General features: G+C 38.4%; 1 protein-coding gene across 2 annotated transcripts in view; it reads left to right on the top strand.

Moving 5' to 3' along the window:
* Positions 1 to 22,202, top strand: part of MTX3 (metaxin 3) — a 28,846-nt gene that overhangs the window by 1,353 nt on the left and 5,291 nt on the right. Inside the window, exons 2-8 of one of the 2 annotated variants that reach the window (XM_032213614.1) lie at positions 241 to 310; positions 1,292 to 1,368; positions 5,643 to 5,735; positions 15,430 to 15,612; positions 16,295 to 16,371; positions 19,131 to 19,288; positions 19,514 to 19,602. In XM_032213614.1, coding sequence (XP_032069505.1) covers positions 241 to 310; positions 1,292 to 1,368; positions 5,643 to 5,735; positions 15,430 to 15,612; positions 16,295 to 16,371; positions 19,131 to 19,288; positions 19,514 to 19,602 — 747 coding nt within the window. The remainder of the gene's footprint in view (positions 1 to 240; positions 311 to 1,291; positions 1,369 to 5,642; positions 5,736 to 15,429; positions 15,613 to 16,294; positions 16,372 to 19,130; positions 19,289 to 19,513; positions 19,603 to 22,202) is intronic. The other variant, XM_032213615.1, reaches the window with a different exon arrangement.

Below are 22,202 nucleotides of genomic sequence, written 5' to 3'. Positions count from 1 at the left end.
TAAATGGATATAGCTTTCTTCTAGTGGCCAATTAATATCCCTCTGAAATTCATAGAATTAATGGATAATTTTCTATTGGTTACTATAGCCTTGATTACTATGGCAAGAGCATAACACAACCATAAACATTAAAAGAAATAAGCAGCTTCTGTTTTTCGAAGCTGAGCAGTCATTTTCTCTCTTTTTTAATTTCTAAATGGTACATTATTGAATTGTGTTTTTTTTTAACTTTTATTACAGACTTATGCCAGGTTTTCAGGTGCACCATTGAAAATCAGTATAATAGATCATACATGGAATGCACCAAGAGGTATTACTTTAATTTTTTAAAAGTTTTATGGCACATTTAAAGTCAGACCTGGGCATTTTATGGCCTATGCACTACATCTGGCCCTTTGACTGCCTCTGTCTGACCCATGGCAGTGGTGGGAGGGGGAGGCAACAAGGAGTAGGTGGGTGTGGGTGCTGGCAGGGTGGTGGCAGTGGCGCTAGCCCTCCCAAACTATCCCAATTTCTCACCCTGATTGTGTGTGTGTGTGTGTATGTGTGTATGTGTATGTATGTATGTATGTATGTATGTATGTATGTATGTATGTATGTATGTAGAACTGTTTAAATAAGAATTTGGTTTGACTTGGCTTATAGTCCAGACTTGAAATACAAAGCAAATGGGATGGAATCAAAATAAAGTTTGTTTTATACCTGCACTATGTTGCAAGGCAAGTGCAGCAAAATATTGAATAAATTGCTTTGATGCAGTTCTGTTATTTAAAACAGTGGTTCCCAACCTTTCTGGCACCAGGGACTGGCTTTGGAAGAAAAATTGTCTTCCACAGACTGAAGTGGTTTTGCCTGTAACCTAGATCCAATGCACGCCCGGATGGAACTTCGCTTGCACAGCCCAGGTCCTAACAGACCATGGACTGGTACTGGTCTGTGACCTGGGGGTTGGAGATCCCTGGTTTAAAACATAATTGCACAATGCAAGCTATGTGTGAATCATATAATAGGAATTAGGTAGGATAATACATTGTCAACATTTAGAGCTATAATATTTATCTAGTAACAGAATCAAAACCCATCCAAACTCGCCTGGTATGCAACATATAAGCATTATTACAAAGACATGACTTGAATATAAAAATTAAATGACAAGGTGGATTACAATCTGATATAACTCAGACTCTAGATACTGAACTAATAATTATCTAATATAATCAAACCAGGGTCTGTTGAGTTACCAATGTAGTTCTTCTGTTTATATGATCTTATCTGATTTAATCTTTTTTAGGTAGTATACCATTATTAATATCAGATGATATTGTTATTTCTCAGCCAGCAAAAATATTAAACTTTTTAAGAAAACAGGTAGGTTTTATAATTACTATTACCTATTTCAGTATGTTTAAAGATTAAGCATGATATACCCTAGATTTGTTTATATTTGTTAGTACTGTATATAGTTTTGCCACAGGAATACTGGAAGAACTGGTGCTAGTTAATTTAATTTTCTATACTAAATGGACAGTATCAGCAGTAAACTATTTGTACTTTCTCTGACATAGTTATATCAGGTTTAGATTACTACAAACCATGGCTCTATTAGTGGTCTAATAGAGAAGTGGAATTTTTGAAATTGAAGATATAGCACATCCATTACTTAGCATTGATACTAGCTACATAGTACAAATCCTTTTGCTTTGACAATTGTAGGGTATAGGATGGCAGCGTCATTATCTTTGTTCTTTGTATTGCTACCTGCTTAAATTAAGAAGTATTTTTTGTTTGAATGAGGGGGTTGTTCCTTTACCTCTTAAGAGGGGGCCCTGGTTTACTCCCTTCTTAAGAAGCCATTGCTGGATCCCATCATACTGGACAATTTTCAGCCAGTATCTAACTTAGCTTTTTTTTCATAAGGTGATTGAGAAGGTAGTTGCATAACAGATTCAGAAGGCATTGGAAGAAATAGATTATATGGATTCCTTTCAGGTAACATTCCAGGCCTGGGCTTGGGACAGAAATGGCATAGATCATGCTTTTCTATGATCTTTGATGAGGGTGGGATGAGGTTGTATCCGTTTCTACTTGAGCTCTCTGCAGCATTCAACACCTTTGGCCATGGTATCCTTCAATATTGGCTTAGAGGAGTAGGCTACAAAGTGTTGTGCTGGTTTGCTTACTTTCTCCAGAGTCAATTCCAGTTAGTGGTGATTTGGGAGGAGAGATCCTTCCCCCAGCCTTTACCGTGTGGGGTGCTGCAAGGTTTGGTGCTTTCTTCTCTTCTATTTAATATCTACATGAAGTCGTGTGAAAGAGCTTATTCCTCATCCTGATATGAGGTATCATTGGTATACTGATATACCCAATCATATATCTCTGTCTCTGACAAATTAAGTGATGCTATAAATCTCTTATCGCAGTGCCTAGAGATTGTGAGGTTCTAGTTGGGGAACAACAGCTTCTGCTGAACCCTGCAAAAACTGAGTGGTTTTGGAGATTTACCTGTTCTAGGACTCTGTCATCTTTGGTGCTGGATGGAGTCACACTTCCCCAGATAGATCCATTCTTAGATTGCAAAGCTCTGCTCATATCCTAGTCACCTCCAGATTGGATTTCTGTAATGGGGCTGCTCTTCTGAGTATTCAGAAGCTTCAGGTGGTGCAGAAAGTATTGCAGTGGCATGGACAGTTATCTGCTTCCAGAACAGCACACCTCTGCTCCAGGAACTGCATTGGTTTGCTTCTGAGTCCAATTCAAGATATTGGTTTTAACCTTTCAAGCTCTTCATGGCAGGAGACCAGGTTATCTGAAGGATTGTCTCTTGCCAATTACATCTGCCCATCCCATTAAGATATACTTTAGTTCATCTATTAGGAACTTTAACATTTGACAGTCCCTGGAGGTGGGCTTTTTCTCCTGTAGTGTAGTGATTGCCTGGAACAGATTCTCCCACCCTCACCCATATCAGGTTAATTCCATCCCTTTTTGATTTTTCAGTCTTCACCCAAGACTGGCTTTGTTATCATGCCTGGTAGGGTCTCAGGGAACCAAGGATATTAAGAAGGCGCTAGTGTTTAATTTACTGTTTCCTACAGTTGTATTATAGAGCCATGGTGGTATAGTGGTTAGAATGCAGTATTGGAGACTACTTCTGCTGATCACTGGCTGCCAGCATTTTGGCAGATCGAATCTCACCAGGCTCAAGGTTGACTCAGCCTTCCATCCTTCCGAGGTCGGTAAAATGAGGACCCAGATTGTTGGGGGCAATATGCTGACTCTGTAAACCACTTAGAGAAAAGTTTAAAATTGTTTAAACTCTAATACTGTAGTCTTCTCTTTTGGAACTCAGACTAGATGATCTGTTTCTAAAGGAGCCAAGCAGAAATTAGAAACCTAGAAAACTGCTTATCACTGAATCATATTTATGCAAGTATTATTGACACTAACTGGTAGATTTTTCAGGCAGAGGTTTTTCTAATGCTCCTGAAGGTACATGAGACCTTCAGCATGCAAATGTGATGTCTAATACTGAGCTATGCCTTCCTTCTTTCCTGGTTACTGTTATATCAGACATTGTAGAATTCCAAAATGTTAAAGAGAAGGCGAGCAGTAAATAAATAACTGTGAGTAGGAGGAATCCCAGGTGCTAGTAAAAAAAAAAAAAGGACTGTTTTTTTTAACTTGGCTCGAGATGTTTCAGAAAATGTGTTCTTTTTCAAGGGCATTCCTGGAACGTACATGAACAAATTGACAGAGTCAGTTCATGGATATTCTAGAAGTGTCTTTGAAAAAGAACACATTTTCTGAAACGCATCAGGGCAAATAAAAATAATGTTTTATTGGCACATAGAATTTCTCCTCTTTTTTTTGTTTAACTTTTCTGCTAACAGAAACTGTTTACAAAAGAACCAGAGAAGATTAAGTATCTTGCTCAAATCACGGGCTTCTGCGTAAAGTAAAATTCATGAATGGAGAAGCAGTTAAGAATGGCTGCAGATTGATTTCTACTATAGCATGTGGTCAGCAGAGGGAATTATATTTTGTTCTCCTAGGGAGCTACTCAAACTGGATATTGATATGCCTATTCACTGTAGAACCAAATTGCATCTCCTAAATCCATAATTTCATCAAAATATTCTGATAGAATGCAATTTGAAATGTTTTGAATATTTATCATAGAATAGAAACTAGACATCAACTGCTTTCTTCCTTTCTCTTGTTATAGACTCATGCAAATAATAATTCATCCTGTTATATACTATAGTATATACTATATACTCTGCCAAGAGCATAACTTTATAAAAGATATATTTCAAAGGTATACATTGAATCAATGTAAGCAACATTTATATATACTTTTTTATGGGGCAACATGGCGCTTATGATGGTCTGTGAGTTTTTTTGGTACTCACAGACTATAAAGCATATTTTCCAAGGCTATTGTAATTTTGAATAGTTGTATTGTAAGTTGAGGACTATCTGTAAAACAGTTGACAAAATATAATTCAACCTGCTTCATTAACCATAATTCAAAACAAGCTTGTTTCAGCTCCAGTAATTTATTGGATTCATTTCAATAATATGGAGCTCATCACCCGAGAGAACTGAATTGATTATTGATGACAAATGTATCCATATTCTGATGTTTTAAGAAGTAAGAAGAATTGAATGAGAGTAGATAATTCTGTTGGTTGTTTCGATCTAACAACCTGCCTTTAAAATTCAACAAATAAACAATGTAACATTGTTTTATGGATTTTATAGTCTGAAAGGAGAGCAGCATAGCAACATAATTTAGGATGCATATGCACAGTATACACCTTGGTGTTTTGTAACCTGCCTGAAAGATGAAACACATAAAGACTCCATAGGAACAACAGCATTATGTTGCAACCATTGCAGTTTAACTTCCTCGGAGAAAAACAAAAACCCAACCCAAAACACAACACAACAGTTATCAGCAGAGAGCAGTTCATGTTTAACTGATTCTCCCTTACCCCATGTCAGGCTTCCAAGATTAAGAAAGATACAGAGTAATTCTTCCAGCAGATTTCTGTATTGTTCCACATCTATAGACAAAATCTTGCCAAACTGAAGCAAGCTACTACCTACATGAAGATAAACTGTGGGAATTATTAGGGAGGGGCTGTCTTTATCCTCCTTTCACACAAATTATCTGTAACTTGTCTCTTCTCTGGAATACACTCCCTTCCTCCCTCGCTCCCAAATTACATTCCATCATATTTCCCCTCATTTAGCTCTATCCAGTGGCAATAGATATGAAACCTTTCATTGGCCAATGTATTCTCTTAAGAATTTTAAAAAAATAAATACAAACCAGTTGTAGACATCAAGAACACTCAAAAAAGCTCCATTGGTTGCAGTTTCAAAGCGAAAAAAGAAAACAGAAATTTCCATTTTCAGAACATTTCAAACAGGCATGTCAACTATGTAGAAGAAGAAAGAAATGTTATTTTTTATTATACCATGTGTTTAGTGAAATATAAAATGTGTAATTAACTTCAGTTATTACATCTAGTTTCTTTTTAGAAAGTTTCATATAACTCTCCGCTGCTTTTTTTTTGGCATCTAGTTTCTTTTTAGAAAGTTTCATATAACTCTCCACTGCTTTTTTTTGGCAGAAATATAATGCTGATTATGAATTGTCTTCAAAGGATGGAGCTGACACACTGGCATATATTGCACTGCTTGAAGAAAAACTACATCCTGCTATGGTAAGAACTAACTAGTTTCTCAACTTTCATTTAACCACAGCACAGTTATTTCCTCTCCGTCCTCAAATTATGCCCTTCATCTTCTCCCTGGCCCACAAGTTTGACTGACAAACTAAATTGTACATAGCTGTATCAATATTAAAATAATGTTTTTCCACTTACTGTGACTTAGCAAGGTCGTTATGTTTAAACATCCTTTATATTGGAGATGAAGTCAGGTGATTAGCAGTGGGCTTATTGGATGTTCTATATCTCTCCCTGTTGGTTCCCAATAAGCCTCTTCTGTCACCATTCTGCTATTCATTTCCTGCTGAGCTTGAGAGAATTATTTTAATCAATTCCTCACTTTTATATTGATGTAAATATACTTATCAGGGTGGGTGCTTATGGTCAAATTCAGCCTAAAGAGAGCTTTGTGTTTTCTTTGGATGGACATCTGATGCTACTCAAGGAACCTGCAAGTGTGTCAGAAGTTGGGTGGATTTGCATTATGGCACTAAAATGTTTAGTTCATATTTTTGTGAATACTTTTTCTACTGTACCTCCTGGTTTCCTCAAGACTATAGTAACATGACAGAGAAATGAAAAACCAGTAATTGTTCTCAGGGAAAACAGCATGGGAATGAGTGGACACTTTATAAACATTTTATGCCAGAATGGTTTGTTGAAACAACAGCACACAAATTGACCTAAAGCCATCTGACAGAGCCCAGTGTTGCACTCTTTCATTTCTGCTGCAGGAATACAATTGGCAGATGTTTCTCCTGACTTTGTAATATGTTGAAAAATGAGGGCTGCAAAGCAGTAGTATGTAGCCAGTCTTTTTATGCAGCAGGCACTGAAGATACGTAAGCAATACTAGAAATCGCAAGAATTCACTAGTGATTTAGAAAAGCCAGGATAATGTTAGGCAATGGTCAGTAAATTTCATGTTTATATAGGTTTGCATAAGATAAGGATCAGTTATGAATACTTTTTAAAAGAGGCATAGAAAGCTACTACATGTGTCAAAGTTAATATTTTGTCATTTTCTCTTTCAAATTATGTGCCATCAAGTTAGAGTTAACTCTTAGCAGCTACATAGATTGATTTTCTCTATGACTATCTGCCCCTAAACTGATCATTCAAGTCTTCTAGTGATGCATCAGTTTTACAGCTAATTATCCCTTTCTTCTCTTCCATTTTGCTCAGCATTAGCTCCTTTGCCAGAGTTAGGATTTTATATATTGTGTTTAAGATAGCATAATTTGAGCCCTGTCATTTATGTCTTGAGAAAGAACTCTGTGTTGATTTATTCAGTGATCTGTTTGTTTGTTTTCTTGACAGCGCATGATATTCTCAGGATGCTTCTCCAATGCCAGAGTTCAAAATTGTCACTATGGTACTATTCCTATCCTGCTTCCATGAAGTGGCATAGGGAATACTACTGCTAGCATTATTTCGATTTTTGCAGTATAAACACATCATGGCATCTTTTCAAAGGCTGCCTTAGCCTTTCTACCAAATACTAATCTGTAGTGTATTTCTCGACTACTTGTTCTTTTACTATGATCCTAAAAAGCAGATGCTACTTCAATATCTTCATTGTCAATTCTAAGCCTTATTTTTATACCTGATGTTATTAATTTGGTTTTCTTTTTGTTTAATTTTAATTTTCACTATACTCTTTGACTTTTATTATTAGAGTTTGCAGATTCTTTTCATTTTCACTGTCAAGAATAATGTCATATCATAAGGCAGGTTATTGATGTTTCTTTCTCCAGTTTTAAAATCACCCTCATCTCTTTCAGTCCAGGTTCCCTTAATATATATCCGGCAAATAGGTTAAATAAATGAAAGGATACATCCTTGTTTCACTTCTTTGCCAATCTGGAGTCAATCTGTTTTGCCGTGTTCTGTCCCTACTGTGACTTCTTGACCCTGTATATAGGTTTTACATTAGGATAATAAGATATTCTGGAATCTCCATTTTTCTAAGCACATTCCATAGATTGACATGATTAACACAATCAAAGGCCTTTCTATAATCAATGGATCACATACTAATTTTTTTGTATTCTCTGGCTTTCTCAATTATCCAGCGTGCATCAGCAAAATGTCTCATGTTTGTTAGCTTTTTCTAAAGCCAGCTTGAACATCTGGTGTTTGTTTTTCCATTTGGGTTGTAATCTGTTCAATGAGCTGAAGTATTATTTTGCTATGATGTGAAATTAAGGATATTGTATGATAGGTGTGTGTGTGCATTGTTAAGTTTCCTATTTTTGGTATTGGAATGTAGATTACTGTATATACTCGAGTATAAGCCTAGTTTTTCAGCCCACTTTTTGGGCTGAAAAAAGCCGCCTCGGCTTATACTCGAGTCAGTGAAAAATTTGCCCGAAATGGAGGAGAAAAAGGGGCGGGGCCATGCCGCTGGGTGACACTCGTGAATGGCCCAGCGCCCCTGTGAGTTTCCCCTCCCTCTGTGTCAGTTTGCCGCGCAGCGCGCACCGCACCATCCCCCCTCCTCACGTTCTAATGTAATGCAGGGCTGTCTTACGATTCCCCTTCCTCCCCCTCCTGCCGCTCTGCAACGATGTCCCACCTCCTCCTTGTTATGGCAAGCAGCCACATAGCGATGTCCCACCTCCTCTGGTACAGTGATCCAATGATAGGAATCACTGTGCCGTGTGTCATAGGAGGCGGGACATCGCTCCCGCGGCTGCACGGGACATCATCATCACAGCGGGACATCAGCATCATGAGGTGAGTGAAGTATTTCATTGAATACACCGCTAGTTTACTGTTTTTCTTTGAAATAAATATTCAAAAACATTATTGGTATCTATTTTTATTTTTGAAATTTACCGGTAGCTGCTGCATTTCCCACCCTAGGCTTATACTCGAGTCAATAACTTTTCCAGTTTTTTGTGGTAAAATTAGGTGCCTCGGCTTATATTCGGGTCGGCCTATACTCGAGTATATACGGTAATCTCTTCAAATCTATTGGCAACTGTGTCATTTTCCAGATTTACTGGCATAGCTTGGTTAGAACTTTTACTGATTCTTTTTTTATTGTTTGCCATATTTCTGTGGATATTCCATCAGTTCCTATAGTCTTCTGACTTGATAATGACCAGGGTGCTGATTTACTATAATTTCATCTCCTAATATTAAGATTTATGTAAATAGTGAATGTGTTTTAAGGTATCTTGGATGTTGACATTTCTACTGTGTAATATTTCAGTATGCTCCTTTAATATTTGATATCATCAGTTACTATGTCCACTGGCATTCTTTAGCATACCAAATTGAGGCTGAAACTTTCTTCAGAGATTTTTCACAGCATTATCCTTTTTAAATGTCGGCTTCCATCTTCTGTATTTCTACAGATGTTGTAATAGTGCTTGATGTGTCTTCTAAAAGCTCTCTGAAACTCTTCTTAAGTTCCTTCCTGAGTTTTTTTACCTTTCTTGGCTTTGGCTTCTCTTCTTTTCTTGGCAATTTTGATGTTTTTTCCCCTGACATCCAGTTTGTGTTCTTCTGTTTCTTCATCTTTGGCAGTCTCTTTTCACTTTCCTCCTTAGCCAGTTCCTCTGGTTCTGTGTCAATAACTTCAGAACTTCAAAATAATTCCTGATGTTTTCTGAAAATGGTAGATATATGTTCATATTGTGGAAACTGTCTGTCTTCTTCTTCTTTAGCCCAACTAAGAACCTGCACATGAGTATTGTGGTTTCTAATCTCTTACATAGTCAGCACCTGGCTTTCCGTTAGATGCCATAAGTGAACTCTTCTAACCTATTTTAGCAATTGTAGTCAGTTTGATTTCTATCTACTCCATATGATGCTTCCACAAATACAGGTATCATTTTAGTTGTTTGAAGATAGTGTTAACTATAAAGAAATAATAGATTGGGAGAAATTGATATGTTCATGTCCTCCTTCATTTTTGATTCTTAAAACCATGCAGTGTAACATTTTCTTTAATATTTCCAACTTTGGCAATCCAGTCTCCAATCACAAGCAGCAGATTTTTCTTTCATGTTCTGATGGTTTTAAATCAAATTTGATTATATAACTTAATAATCTCATATTTGTATCACTAAAATTAATGAAATTAATTAATGGGATTTGTGTTTGTATGAATGAGCTATGAAACACTTAAGGAAGTGTCTGTTTAAAATCAACATTTAAAGTTATAATTGAAAATGAGATTAATTTAGTCAACTAAATAGGAAGCTTAATCAGTTTTGTAAGTTACACTTATACGGCCTACTTCTTAAAAACATTAGTTCAGCCTAAGTCTGGACTGTGATACTTCACACTGTGAATGGAGATTTGATTAAAATTCAAAAGGGAAACTAGAAAGTGAAAAGGTTCTATGATTAATTTTATTAAAATATTTATATGTTTTCTGTACGTGGGTCATTCAAAACAGAACTGCAAATGCAGAAAAGCAAATGAAATTAATCAAGAATCAGTAATATGCAATAGTTTATCATTAGTTTTCAAAATAAATGGATTTTATATTATATTTATATTGCAAAGTGGCACAAAGCAAAAAAAAAAAAGACCCTACAAATGTTCTTGACATTTTTATCATGTAGGTTTCTGCCTACAGTTTGTAAAAAACAAGGCCTGTGATATCACAATCATTAAGCTAATTATGAGATTGTTTGAAATTTCAAAGTTACATTCACACACCATGCTTAACCATAATGTTACTTATCTTGATTTTAGTTAGCATTATTCATGAACCTTCGTATTATGGTTTGCTGTGTTTGAACCAAATTTCTGTGGCTTGTTGAGCAACTGATCAAAACAAGTCATATGTTGGTGTGATATGTGCTCAACTATTGTTACCATGTACGTTTCTCAATAGAGGTGGAGATAGCATCCATGCATGAGTTTTCATTGTCCGCCTTCTGATTGGACTGAGTCTGATTAAAGATAGTTAAGACACGCCCCTTGTTGCTAGCCTTACCCAGTTTTTCAACTCAGTCCACTTTGAGGATGGTCGTCGTTAGTTCCTTTATAGGATTATTAATTGTAGTGTAGGTTGAATAATTATTACATCTATTTGTTCTCATCTACCTTGCCTGGATTGAGGAAATAAGCCTGACCTTTTGGAATTGTCAGCCGGGCTAGAGGGGAAGGCCTTGTGCCCATTGCTCGCCCTGAGGAAACTCTTAAGTGCTCATGTAACGAGGCGGAGAGAGTAGAGCACTCTTTGTCTGTGCCATTACATCAGCACAGATTCCCGCCTCTGTCCAGGCTAACAGACGATTCATCCCTTATCGCTTCTGCGATCGCTGAGGCTGCCTCGCGAAGTTGGAATTTGACAGCTTGCCGAGGCTGCCCCATGAAGTCGGAGCTTTGACAGCTTGTGAGGGCGCCGCGGCTGAGGCGATCAAGGCTCGCACGCTGTAGCATTGCCTTTCAGGCCAGTTTCCCAACCAGCTCTCAGGGGCCGCAAGGAAGACAGAGCCAGTCGGGTTGCTGATTCTTTGTTTCACCGCTGGCGGAGCGCATCCCTTTAGCCGCCTCAGGAACGCGTGCTTAAAGTGTGGCCACAACACTTCCACCTCCAGCCCTTTGATCGCTCACAGTCGGGCTTCATTGATGGCACTTGTGTAGTGTTTTGGGAGGTGCTCAGGCAGGAAATGATTGGCGTGAGCAGATTAATAGCAGCAGGTGAGAGGCAGTGCTGGGCCTGCATTGCCAGATTGACGTCCATAAGGGAGAGGTTCTCCACAATGTGCGAAGCACAGCGGGCTGTTAGAAAAGGTGCGAGACACCATTTTGTTTGCCTTAGTGACACAAGATTGTGGAGGCTGCTGCTGTGATGGTTAATAAGGCCCTCACTACTCCTGAAGGATTATTGAGCCCTGGCATGGGGGCAGCAGAGCAGGGGCTCCTTATAACAGTGGAAATACCCACCTCTCAGGCCGGTAATGACTCCAAGGGGCAAAAAATGCAGAAAAATCTGCTGGATATTCAAAGTCCAAAAAGGCCTCAAAATTGGCCTCCAGGGTGGAGAAGGGGCAGGACAAGCCAGCAAGGGCCCTCTACATCTCATAGGCCCCAACCATCCTCATCTAAAGGGGATCAAGCCTCTCACATTAGCAGCAGATCTTTCCTCATCTCTCCTATTGGACTTGAGCAGGACCCTGGGCCCTTCAGCCCACTATTCCCAAAAACACATCGGGCTTTTGGGGGTCAGGCTTGGATTTCCAGGACAATATATTGGCAGGGCAACAGATAGGATCTGGGAGTCATAGGCCTGCTGAGGCCACTTTTACTCCTACAGCTGCGGGCCTCCGCTCTGGCTTAGAACTGAATTCTCTGGCCTTGCCCAATATTCAAGGCATTATTGCATCAGCCATTAGCTAGGGCATAGCAGCTGGGCTACATCAAGGGGCAGCGGCAGTTCCGCCAGTAGTTCTGCCAGTTCCGCCTGTGGCCTCACTGGTGGCCCCTCCCACTGCTGCTTCAACACCTGCTTTGCAGGAGACCGTATCTCCACCTCATTCTCAGCATAGCCAGTTCCCAGTGTTGAAGGAAGGAGAGCTCAAAGATGCAGAGTTCTCTGAGGATGAAGAGGCAGTACCTGAAAAAGCCTCGTTCTCAGGTTTGTTCCAACCAGCCCATTTCAAGACTCTGCTGACCAAGGTCAAAGCTTCAGCCAGCTTCGGGGCACAGGCACCACCTTCTGCACCCATTGCAACTTCCGCTTCAGCAGATTCCTTTTTTACGGAACAAACGGTTGAAATGGACATAGTTCCTGCTCCTAAGTTGTTCCTTGATGTAGTGCAGAGACAATGGGCATCCCCAACATCAGGCCCTACACCTTCTGTAGACAAAAAATTCTACAATGTGGCCAATGACCTGGGTCAGCTCCTGCAGATCCCGACGATCGACGCCCCATGGTGGCCCTCTACACAGCGACCACTATGCCGGGTTTGCAAGAGGAGGTCCTGAAGCCGGAGGAAAAAGTGAGCCGACCTCACGATGCAGCGTGGTCATCAGGCGGCAGCTTGGGCAGTGCATGCCTCAACGTCTGCATCCTCCCTCTTGAGATCGTGCCTCTTCTGGCTTCAACAGTTACAGCAGAGGATCCCAGCTATGGACTCAAGGGCTCATCAGAATGTGAATAAGATCATTGCTGCAGTCCAGTTTACTGCTGATGCGATGTTTAATGCCACACAATTTGCATCCAGGGCCATGGCTTCATTTGTCGCATTCCGCCACTTGTGGCTCTGCCAGTGGCAGGCAGACATGAGGCGTAAGTAGCATCTGGCATCTTCCCCTTACAAAGGGGGGGGGGTCACTGTTTGCGGAGGCTCTAAGCTGTTACTAATAGAGAATAAGGACAAAAGAAAGATTTTACCATCAGCTTCCTGAAAGGGGACTCCCCGCACGACACCTTATTCCAGGAGGCGGTATCTCCTTTCGGGGTCACGATCATAGTTCCTCAGGTTTCAGATCCCAGGGCAGGTATCATCAGAGAAAGAGACAAGAAGCCCTTTCGGGCGGCGGAGGTCGCAACTTTCACAAGTCATAGCTCCCTCAAGACCTCTATACCCATCGAGGGGCAGTTAGTCTTTTTCACAGACCTCCAACGACTGGGTACAGCGTACCATTAGGTCAGGCTTAGCTCTAGAATTCCTCTCTACACCCCCAAGTTTCTTTATTCGTTGCCCTGTGTCCCTCAATCCGGACAGACAAACCCTAAGGAATTCAGCAATACAACACCTCCTGGACATCAGGACTGTCCCAACTGGTTCCGGATGACCAATTACATCAGGATTTCTATTCTATTCTTTTTGTTATTCCCAAGGCCTCGGGGGGTTGGAGAGAGATTCTAGACCTAAAACAGCTCAACTGTCACTTAAAATATCGCAGATTTAAAATGCATTCGTTGCATTCTATTCTAGCAGGGGTGCGGGAAGGTCACCTCCTCACATCCATTTACTTGACAGAGGCCTATTCTGCCTGAACACCGCAAATTTCTGAGATTCTGTTATGGGGGGTGGCACTATCACTACAAGGCCCTGCCATTCGGCCTTTCCTCTGCCCCCGGGCATTCGCCAAAGTGCTGGCGGCATTGGCAGTACATCTGAGGGCTTTGCCCTTGCGTGTCCAATGCTACCTCGATTATATGTTGTTACAATCCAGGTCATTATCTGGAGCAAGGCAGGACTTGGAAGTAACAATTCGCACCTTGGAGGCCCACGGGTTTTCTATAAACATAGACAAAAGTCACCTTGAACCCACCACCCAAATCTTACACCTGGGGACATGGATTGATTCCGCTTCCAGGCAGGTTTTCCTGTCAGGGGATAGGTAAGCGAGTATTAAACAACTGGTTGGGAAGGTATTGAGTCAGCACAGGGTCTCCCTAGCCACCTTGTCCCACTTGCTGGGGAAAATAGTGTCAGCTATCAACATCGTGCCTTGGCCACGCCTACACACTAGAGACCTTCAGTGGTCCACCGGGCACAGGAGGTCGTTTTGCCCAACTTCTGCCCCTCACCTAACCATCCCTTGGAGAGAAGGTGACATAAGTTGGATGTGTGACATGCCCTTAAGGTCTACATCAGTCGCACTTCTGACTTTAGGTTGGAAACGCTGTTTGTGTCATTTCAGCCTGCAACTCTAGGCTGGAAGGTGTCTGCCGCGACTATCGGCAGGTGGCTGTGCAGTTGCATAGCTAAGGCATATAGTTCACAACATGAGCCAATGCCTAGAGGCATAACTGCACACTCTGCGAGAACTGCGGCTACTACGGCAGCCTGGGCTACACAAGCGTCTCTAGATGAGATCTGTAGTCTTCCCCATTCATTACCTACTATAAAATTGATACATTTGCGTCCGCGGAGGTGGCTTTTGGCCGCTGGGTCTTACAAGTGGTCCGTTTGGCCGCACCTGTTTCTGATCAGTCTGACTTCCTCCCATTGGGACAATAGGACTTGGGTATGTCCCATGCATGGATGCTATCTCCACCTCTATTGAGAAAGGGTGTTGGTACTTACCTGATACACTTCTTCTAATAGGGTGGAGATAACATCCATCCCCTCCCTACTATACAACTGATCTATTTTATACACTGTTCCTTGGTATCAAGAGGTTGTAGATCTAACGATAGGTTATGTTTCAGGTTGTTTGTTGTCACGTACTCTTTGCTGATATTTGATTGATGATGAGTTATGGTTTATTAAAGTTATTGAGCGATGACACATTGAGTATGTCTAAGTTCTTCACCGAAAAGCTGGGTAAGGCTAGCAACAAGGGGCATGTCTTAACTATCTTTAATCAGACTCAGTCCAATCACGAGGCAGACAATGTCAACCCATGCATGGATGCTATCTCCACCCTATTAGAAGAGGCATATCAGGTAAGTACCAATGCCCTTTTTCAAATTAATTACTTTTATTGCTTATTTACATAAATTACATTTCAGGAAGAATATGCCTTAGAGGGAGAAAAGTGTTATTTCTAGTCATTTCATTATAATAAATGTGCTGAATTTCCCTAGTCATAAATTTGGGTTATCTATATGTATAAACTCTTAGATTTTGAATTTGGAGATAAAAGCTTCAATAAAAAAATAATAATCTGCATGTAGTTTTTAAGTATTAAAATAAATTGTAATCGTTATAGAATGTGCCTTCATTCTTGAATATTAACATTCTTTATCTTCATGGTACAGCTGTATACTTTTTGGATTGAAGCTGATAATTACTATAATATGACAAAACCATGGTTTGCTTCAAGGATTCCATTTCCATTGAGTTGGTACCTACCTAGAAAGATGTCCAGAGACGCTCTTAATAGGATCTTGCTGACAAAGGGAGGACCTCCGCTCTATAGCATCACTGAAATTGAAGTTCAGGTAAATTTCTTAGTCAATTAAAATTGATTCAGATGTATTATCACTCCATGAGAAATACAGTATTGTTTACTATTCTACTTTATGAAATGGTAGATGTTGAATCTTCATAATGTAGTGGTGTCTTGTTTGATATTATTTACCGAATATTTACCTTTCTATCAAGGCAGAATATACAGTCTTTTCTTGTGTTTACGGATAATATATTCCTTTGAGAAAGACCCTAATTTTGGAAGCACCTTCATTTTTTCCAGAGCATTATAAAAAGATCCATTTGCTTTCTAAACCAAATCTCTCCTCCACGCACTTTATTACTAACATTAAAAAAAAGATTGATCTAATATGGTGCTATACAAACTAAGAAAAAATGTAACTTTGAAGGCATTCCAGACAAGTACTTTGTTTATACCTTTGTATATTCCAAAGCGTTATTTTGGAATCAAATCTGAAGCCCTGCACAGGCTTTTTTTTAAAACAGAAATTAAAACAATAAGGGAAAACAATTGTTTACCATACAGGAACATTTTCCAGAGCTTTTACATAACTTTCTTTGCAACCTTTGAAATCACTATGAGAGAATTTTCACCACAAAAGTAGTGCTCAAAAAGTATCCACTGTTGTGAAAGCACTCCACAAACATAAGTATTGGAAACATTTTGTGCAGATGAACTTTTCTCCATTTTAGATCTACAGAGATGCAAAAGAGTGTCTTAATCTGCTGTCAAATAGACTAGGCTCATCTCCATTTTTCTTCGGAAATAAGTGAGTATAGAATGTTTATGGTGTTTGCAAGGCATTTTAATGATACAACATTTTATATTTAAAAATACGTTAAGATTTTGTTTGACTTGCCAGCTTTTAGTATCAACACTTGTTCAGTTCAACTACTGATCACCATAAACTAAATGATGACTAATTAAAAAGAACTTTAAAAAGAATTCAAGAACAGCTTCCTTCCGATTCTATATAAAATGAATTACTTGTACATTGAATATCAGTGGCATAATTTTTCCACAATTTTAAGTCAAAAAAACAAGAAAGTTACAACATACATTCTAAATCAGTCTTAACAATTATTTTTAAAAGCCAAGTTAATCACCAAGAGCCATATACATATTTACTACACACCATATTTACTGCATGTCCTTTGATCATCAACAGGTTACTTAGGCTAATGTGGCCATTTCGTCCCTCTTTCAAGCAGGCAATTACCTCGTTGATTATTAATTTAAACCTAAATTAAATTTCTAGAACCCTCTCCAGTTTGTGCATTTAAAAAAATTAAATTGTAGATATCAGAAATTATTTCTCTGAATAATAATGCAGATTTCCTGCTAGGGCACTATTGTATGGTGCTTTTGATAAAAGCTTTAAATTGCTAAAACTAAGACAATGATGTCTAGGTATTTTCAAGGATCGAGCTCTCAGATCTGCTCTGCAAAAGGGCTTCACCATCTGTGTTTTTCCATTTTTAGTGGATTGCATGCTGAAGTGATGTTGATTTTTGTATAACATTCAGGATGCTGTTTTCCTTTAATGGTAGAAAATCATCTTTTTTCATAATTACATTCCTGTGGAGAAAAAACACAGCCACATGTCTGAATCAATAATATGGCCATGGAAGAGATTGATGTACCTTGTCTAAATTCCAAGCTAGATTTTCTGGGGCCACATGATAAAAGATTTATCCTGAAGCCACTTCCATCTTTTTATATAAGGGATAGATTTAATTTGATGTCTGCTGATGAAATGTAGATTATATTCCAAACATCAAAATCTGGCTTAGAGCTATCCATTTATCAATTCCTTTATATGAAGACCATCTTCTGGCATTGACAGGTGACATTACTAATAATAGACTTTACACTTCAGAAAAACTGCTGCTTTACATGTACAGCCTGCAGCTAATTACAATTGCTTAGTTGAATGTTGTAATTAATTAGTTTAAGCCCATTTGATGAAAACAAATCTTGACTGATCCTTCATAGTTAGAAAAGATCTTGAAGTAACTGGAAAAAATGAAAACAAGGATTAGGAAAATTGCAGGATGGGGAGCACAAGCATAAATACTGCGTACAATGATACAATCATGAATTTACTCTGTCACTGAATACTGCACACCTGTATGGGGAAGAAGTTGTCATACCAACAAGATTGAAGTTTATCTTAATGATACAATAAGAATAACATTCGGAACCCTCAAATGTACACTAGTGTTCTGATTCCACATTCTTTCTAACATTGCCCCATCCCCCCTTATCTCAGGTGAGAACAACAGACAGTTGGAGAGTGGAATAAGATAAACAATCCATGGACTCCTAGAGATCTACCAAAACATAAAATGTTATATTCCCTGTCTTGCACCAGGCTTAAATCTAGGAAACCAATTTGGAATAACATACCGCAGTCTTACAATCTAGATGAAGAATGGCGATCAAAATGGATGACCCTTAATAACTATAACCAAACAGATCATGTAGAGCCAATAAAACCATTTCCAGGAATGCAGCTGCCACGAAAAATATGGAGCCATCTGAATAGAATCAGGACAGGCGATGTCAGAAGTAAGGCAAAGCTTTTTAAGTGGGGAATGGCCGAAAGCCTGCAATGTGTCGATGGTGCATTGGAACAAACGATGATACATATAGTCCGAGAAAGTCTCTTTAGGAAGTTTAAAGGAACCTGGGATGATCTCATCGCAGCAACAGTAGAAGCAGTTATATGGGTTACTTCCTCAGATATTGAACTATAGAATCTATCCTATTGTGATTCTATGAGGCCATGTTATAGTGATTTTATCATGTTTTTACCCTAATTCAATATTTTATTTCGTCTACATATTGTTCTCACACTTCAAATACATGCTTATTCTGATGCTTTATTCAAACTTATATTTGAATTTGAATGTATATGTGAGCCTTTTTCTTACGGCGTGCCAAAATTGTGCTTGTGCCCACTATCGCATACCCAACCAATCCTCCCTGTCTACCTGCGCATGTGCACGCAACACCCCAAGTTCGGGACTTCCGGTTGGCCCGTTGGGTCTGTTTTTGCCATCCCCAGCCTCTGGAGGCTTTCCTGAAGGTTGAGGAGGGTGAAAACGGCGTCCCCTGGGCCTCCGGAAGGGCGAAAAATCAGCTGGCCTGTGCCCGCATGTGTGCCGGAGCTGACGGCTAGCATGCCACCAAATATGGCTCGTGCACTGGAGCTGACGGCTGGCGTGCCATACGTTCGCCATCACGGGTATATGGTTTATTAGTGTTGTATATCAGCGATTGCATGACCTCTGTGGATGCCATATGCTAAATAAATAATAAATAATGAAGACAAATTAGCCATTTTCACAAAATACAGTGTTATAAACTACTATGAAATAAGGACACAATTTATTGACTAGTTCTATAGTCAAGCATTTTACATTTTTATGAATTCAAAATATTCAAACATAACATTTTACATATGTTTCTGAAAGTTTTTAAAGGGGTTTTCTGATAATAATGTCACGTTTTTATTATATCTAGACCTACAACTCTTGATGCCTTCGTGTTTGGTTTTCTTGCACCTCTTTATAAAGCACCATTCCTTAAAGTCCAGTTACAAGAGCATCTGAAGCAGCTTCCTAACTTATGTCACTTCTGTGATGATATTTTGAGTTGCTACTTTAGACGAAACTTCTCAGGTAAATGTACATATGCTTGTTTGCACTAAGTATATACTAGAAATAAATTCTTCATCAGAAATCTTGGAATCTGCCTTATAAATTTGTAAGGGCTTTAAAAATGGTAACGGTTTAGGACTCCATTAGCATATATTATATGATGCTTTCTCTGTGAAAATTCTTGAAATGTTTGTAGAGATTCTTGGTTGCTTTTAATTTTATCTTCTGTGTGTCTTGCCTATTTAGGGACCTCTCCGGAGGGACAAGATACAGTTGATGCGAATCTCCAGAAACTTACACAGCTTGTGAATAAGGAATCTAATTTGATTGAAAAGGTTCTTGTTCATTCTGATTTTCTAATAGATAGGGGCCAGATAGTACTTTTGGCTTTAATCAGCTAGAAAGAGAAAGAGAATGACAGCCAGAATTAGAAAAGAGCACCCAAGGAAAGCACAATCCATCCCAAGTTTTGGGATGCTTCCTACTGCAGTTGGTTTCAGCTGTTTTTATGTTATTCAATCTCTGCTGTCTGTAGTGACCGTCACTGCAAAAAAATATATGAGATGATAGGCTGTTGGGGGTGGGGGGGAGAGACGAATGCATTTCTTCTGCATTTATCATCTTTATGTTGCTTTTAATAGTGCCTCATTCTTTAGCTTTAGCCCGTTTCTCTGCCTTACTGAGCAGTTCTGTTGCACAAATATATGAAACTGCCATTGTTCTGGATAACTTAGTCCTAAATTATTGTGTATGAATAATTTAGGTTTTGAAATAACTGTTCGATAATATTCAGTATTAGATTATGTACAAATATTCTCCTTTATTGGTCAATTACGTTTGTTTAAAAATTCAGTATTTGCACTTGATTTAAAAAAGAGGGAGTGGGCAGTACTTGAGTTGATTGTATTTTCTTCCATAGTAAGTAAATATATAACTTGGATACAGAATGGACAATTCACATAATACCACCATAAAATTCTTTAATATATAAGATATAAAAGCCACTTAAAGGAGCAGGCAGATTCATTATAATCTTTGGGTAGGTTTTATTTAATTAGCACTTAGAATCTATACCTAACAATAATTAATGTTATTTCATAAAGGAAAGAAAAAAGTCATCTGAGAATTAAGGAAGCTATTAAATAGGCCTTATGTATACTTTTATACACAAATGCAATATGGAAAATGTAGGCAATAATTTAAGCAATTCTAGAGTCTGAAGGACAAATGTGATCAAAAGGAATATTATTAAATCTAACAAAGCAGGTGGCCAGGCATTAGAACATACCCTAGACAATACTTTTCAGTATTTGGGGGTAGTAAAATTATAAGTCTCTGATTCAGCCTTCAACATTTGAAACCTTTGGATGTGCTTAAATTATTTTGATGTTCTACAAAGGATTCATTAGCCCTTTCATAGGCAATAGATAGTAGGAATTCTGGCAAAAGGCATGAAAATAGATTCCCTAAAGAGACCATCCAATTCAACTAAAAATTAACAGTAAATACTAAAAGAACTAGGACAAATTTTAATGTAATTAAATTTGAATGCACAAACTGTCTTTATTCCTCCTTAACAATATCATTTTAAATATAGTTTTTATGAATTTAAACACATTAATTGTATTTAGTCATTACCTAGCAACTCTAAATGGCTCAGAATAAAAATATCTAAGATAATTTAAGGGCATGAAGGTCTTATGACATAGTGACTAAACAGAGGCTTCCCGGCAGTGGTGGGATCCTTCCGATTTAGCAACTGGTTCTGTAATCACATGTTTATGAAATCTGCTTTCTAATCATTTACATTTGTTATTTTTTTGTCCTGTTTTCTAAACAACTGAACATTTCCCCCATCTTCTGCATGAGAGCCTTTCAGATACCTAAAGATAATTATCACATTTCCCTACAGCTTTCCCAAGCAAAACATATAGAACTCCTATAATTCTATAATTATTTATCCTACGTTTTTCCTTCCAGGCCCCTTACCATATTGGTTGCATTCCTCTGTACATCGTCAAATTTATCAATGCCCTTTCTAAAGCCCAGTACCAATAAAGGAAAAGATCAAGGAGAAAATGCAGTACCTGGAAATAACTCAACGCAGTGTTCTAGATGCATAAGAAAAATGAACACAGTGATCAGGGTTAAATTTCCTTTTGGGCATTTAGATCATCCTATATAATTCTATATAATTTAATGCTGGGGAAATTAGCAATGTATCTTCACAAATGTTTGACCTCTGAATGCATATATAAATTAATGAGCATGTGATGAAGTGTTTAAGCTTCAGCAGCATTGTGAGCATGAAATGGTGTCTTAATAATATCCACTTGAAATTAACAGCCTAAACTACCCCTGGGATTCAGTGGAGAAGTATAATTCAAATATATATAAAATAAAGGATAAATTCAAATATTCCATGAGATAAAGGAGTGGTTCCATAAATAGAATTACTATCAGTCAAAATGATTAGAAGCAGTTATTTCCTTAGTTGTCAGATTGTAATGTAAATTAAAGTGTTAATAGAGGGAGACACTAGAGATGCTTGCTCAATTTTGGTTTCATTCTGGTTATTTATTCCAATTAAGTGATGTATTTTTCCTATACAGTCTTTTATTACCAGTAGAACAAATTGAGATAGATAATCAAAAAGGCAACAGAGAGCAAAAAGTACTATTACTTTGGTAAATTAAGATAAATTAAATTATCTAGCCATTTGATGTCAGTACCCTTCCACTTGGTAATAGATTGTTTTGGGCAGGAGGAAGTTGGCAACTAAGATAGAGCAATCAACTTTTGAGTATTTGTTTCTCTTTGCAGACACAATTTTTTTTTTAAGCATAACTTTAAACAGAAGATTTGTAGCTTCCTGTTTGGCAGAAACCAGAACTGTGTGCTTTTATATAACAGTAGATATTCAGTGCCTTGTCAG

Source organism: Thamnophis elegans, chromosome 3, assembly GCF_009769535.1.
Source record: "Thamnophis elegans isolate rThaEle1 chromosome 3, rThaEle1.pri, whole genome shotgun sequence".
NCBI classification, from domain to species: domain Eukaryota; kingdom Metazoa; phylum Chordata; class Lepidosauria; order Squamata; family Colubridae; genus Thamnophis; species Thamnophis elegans.
This window is presented reverse-complemented; position numbering and strand designations above follow the sequence as displayed.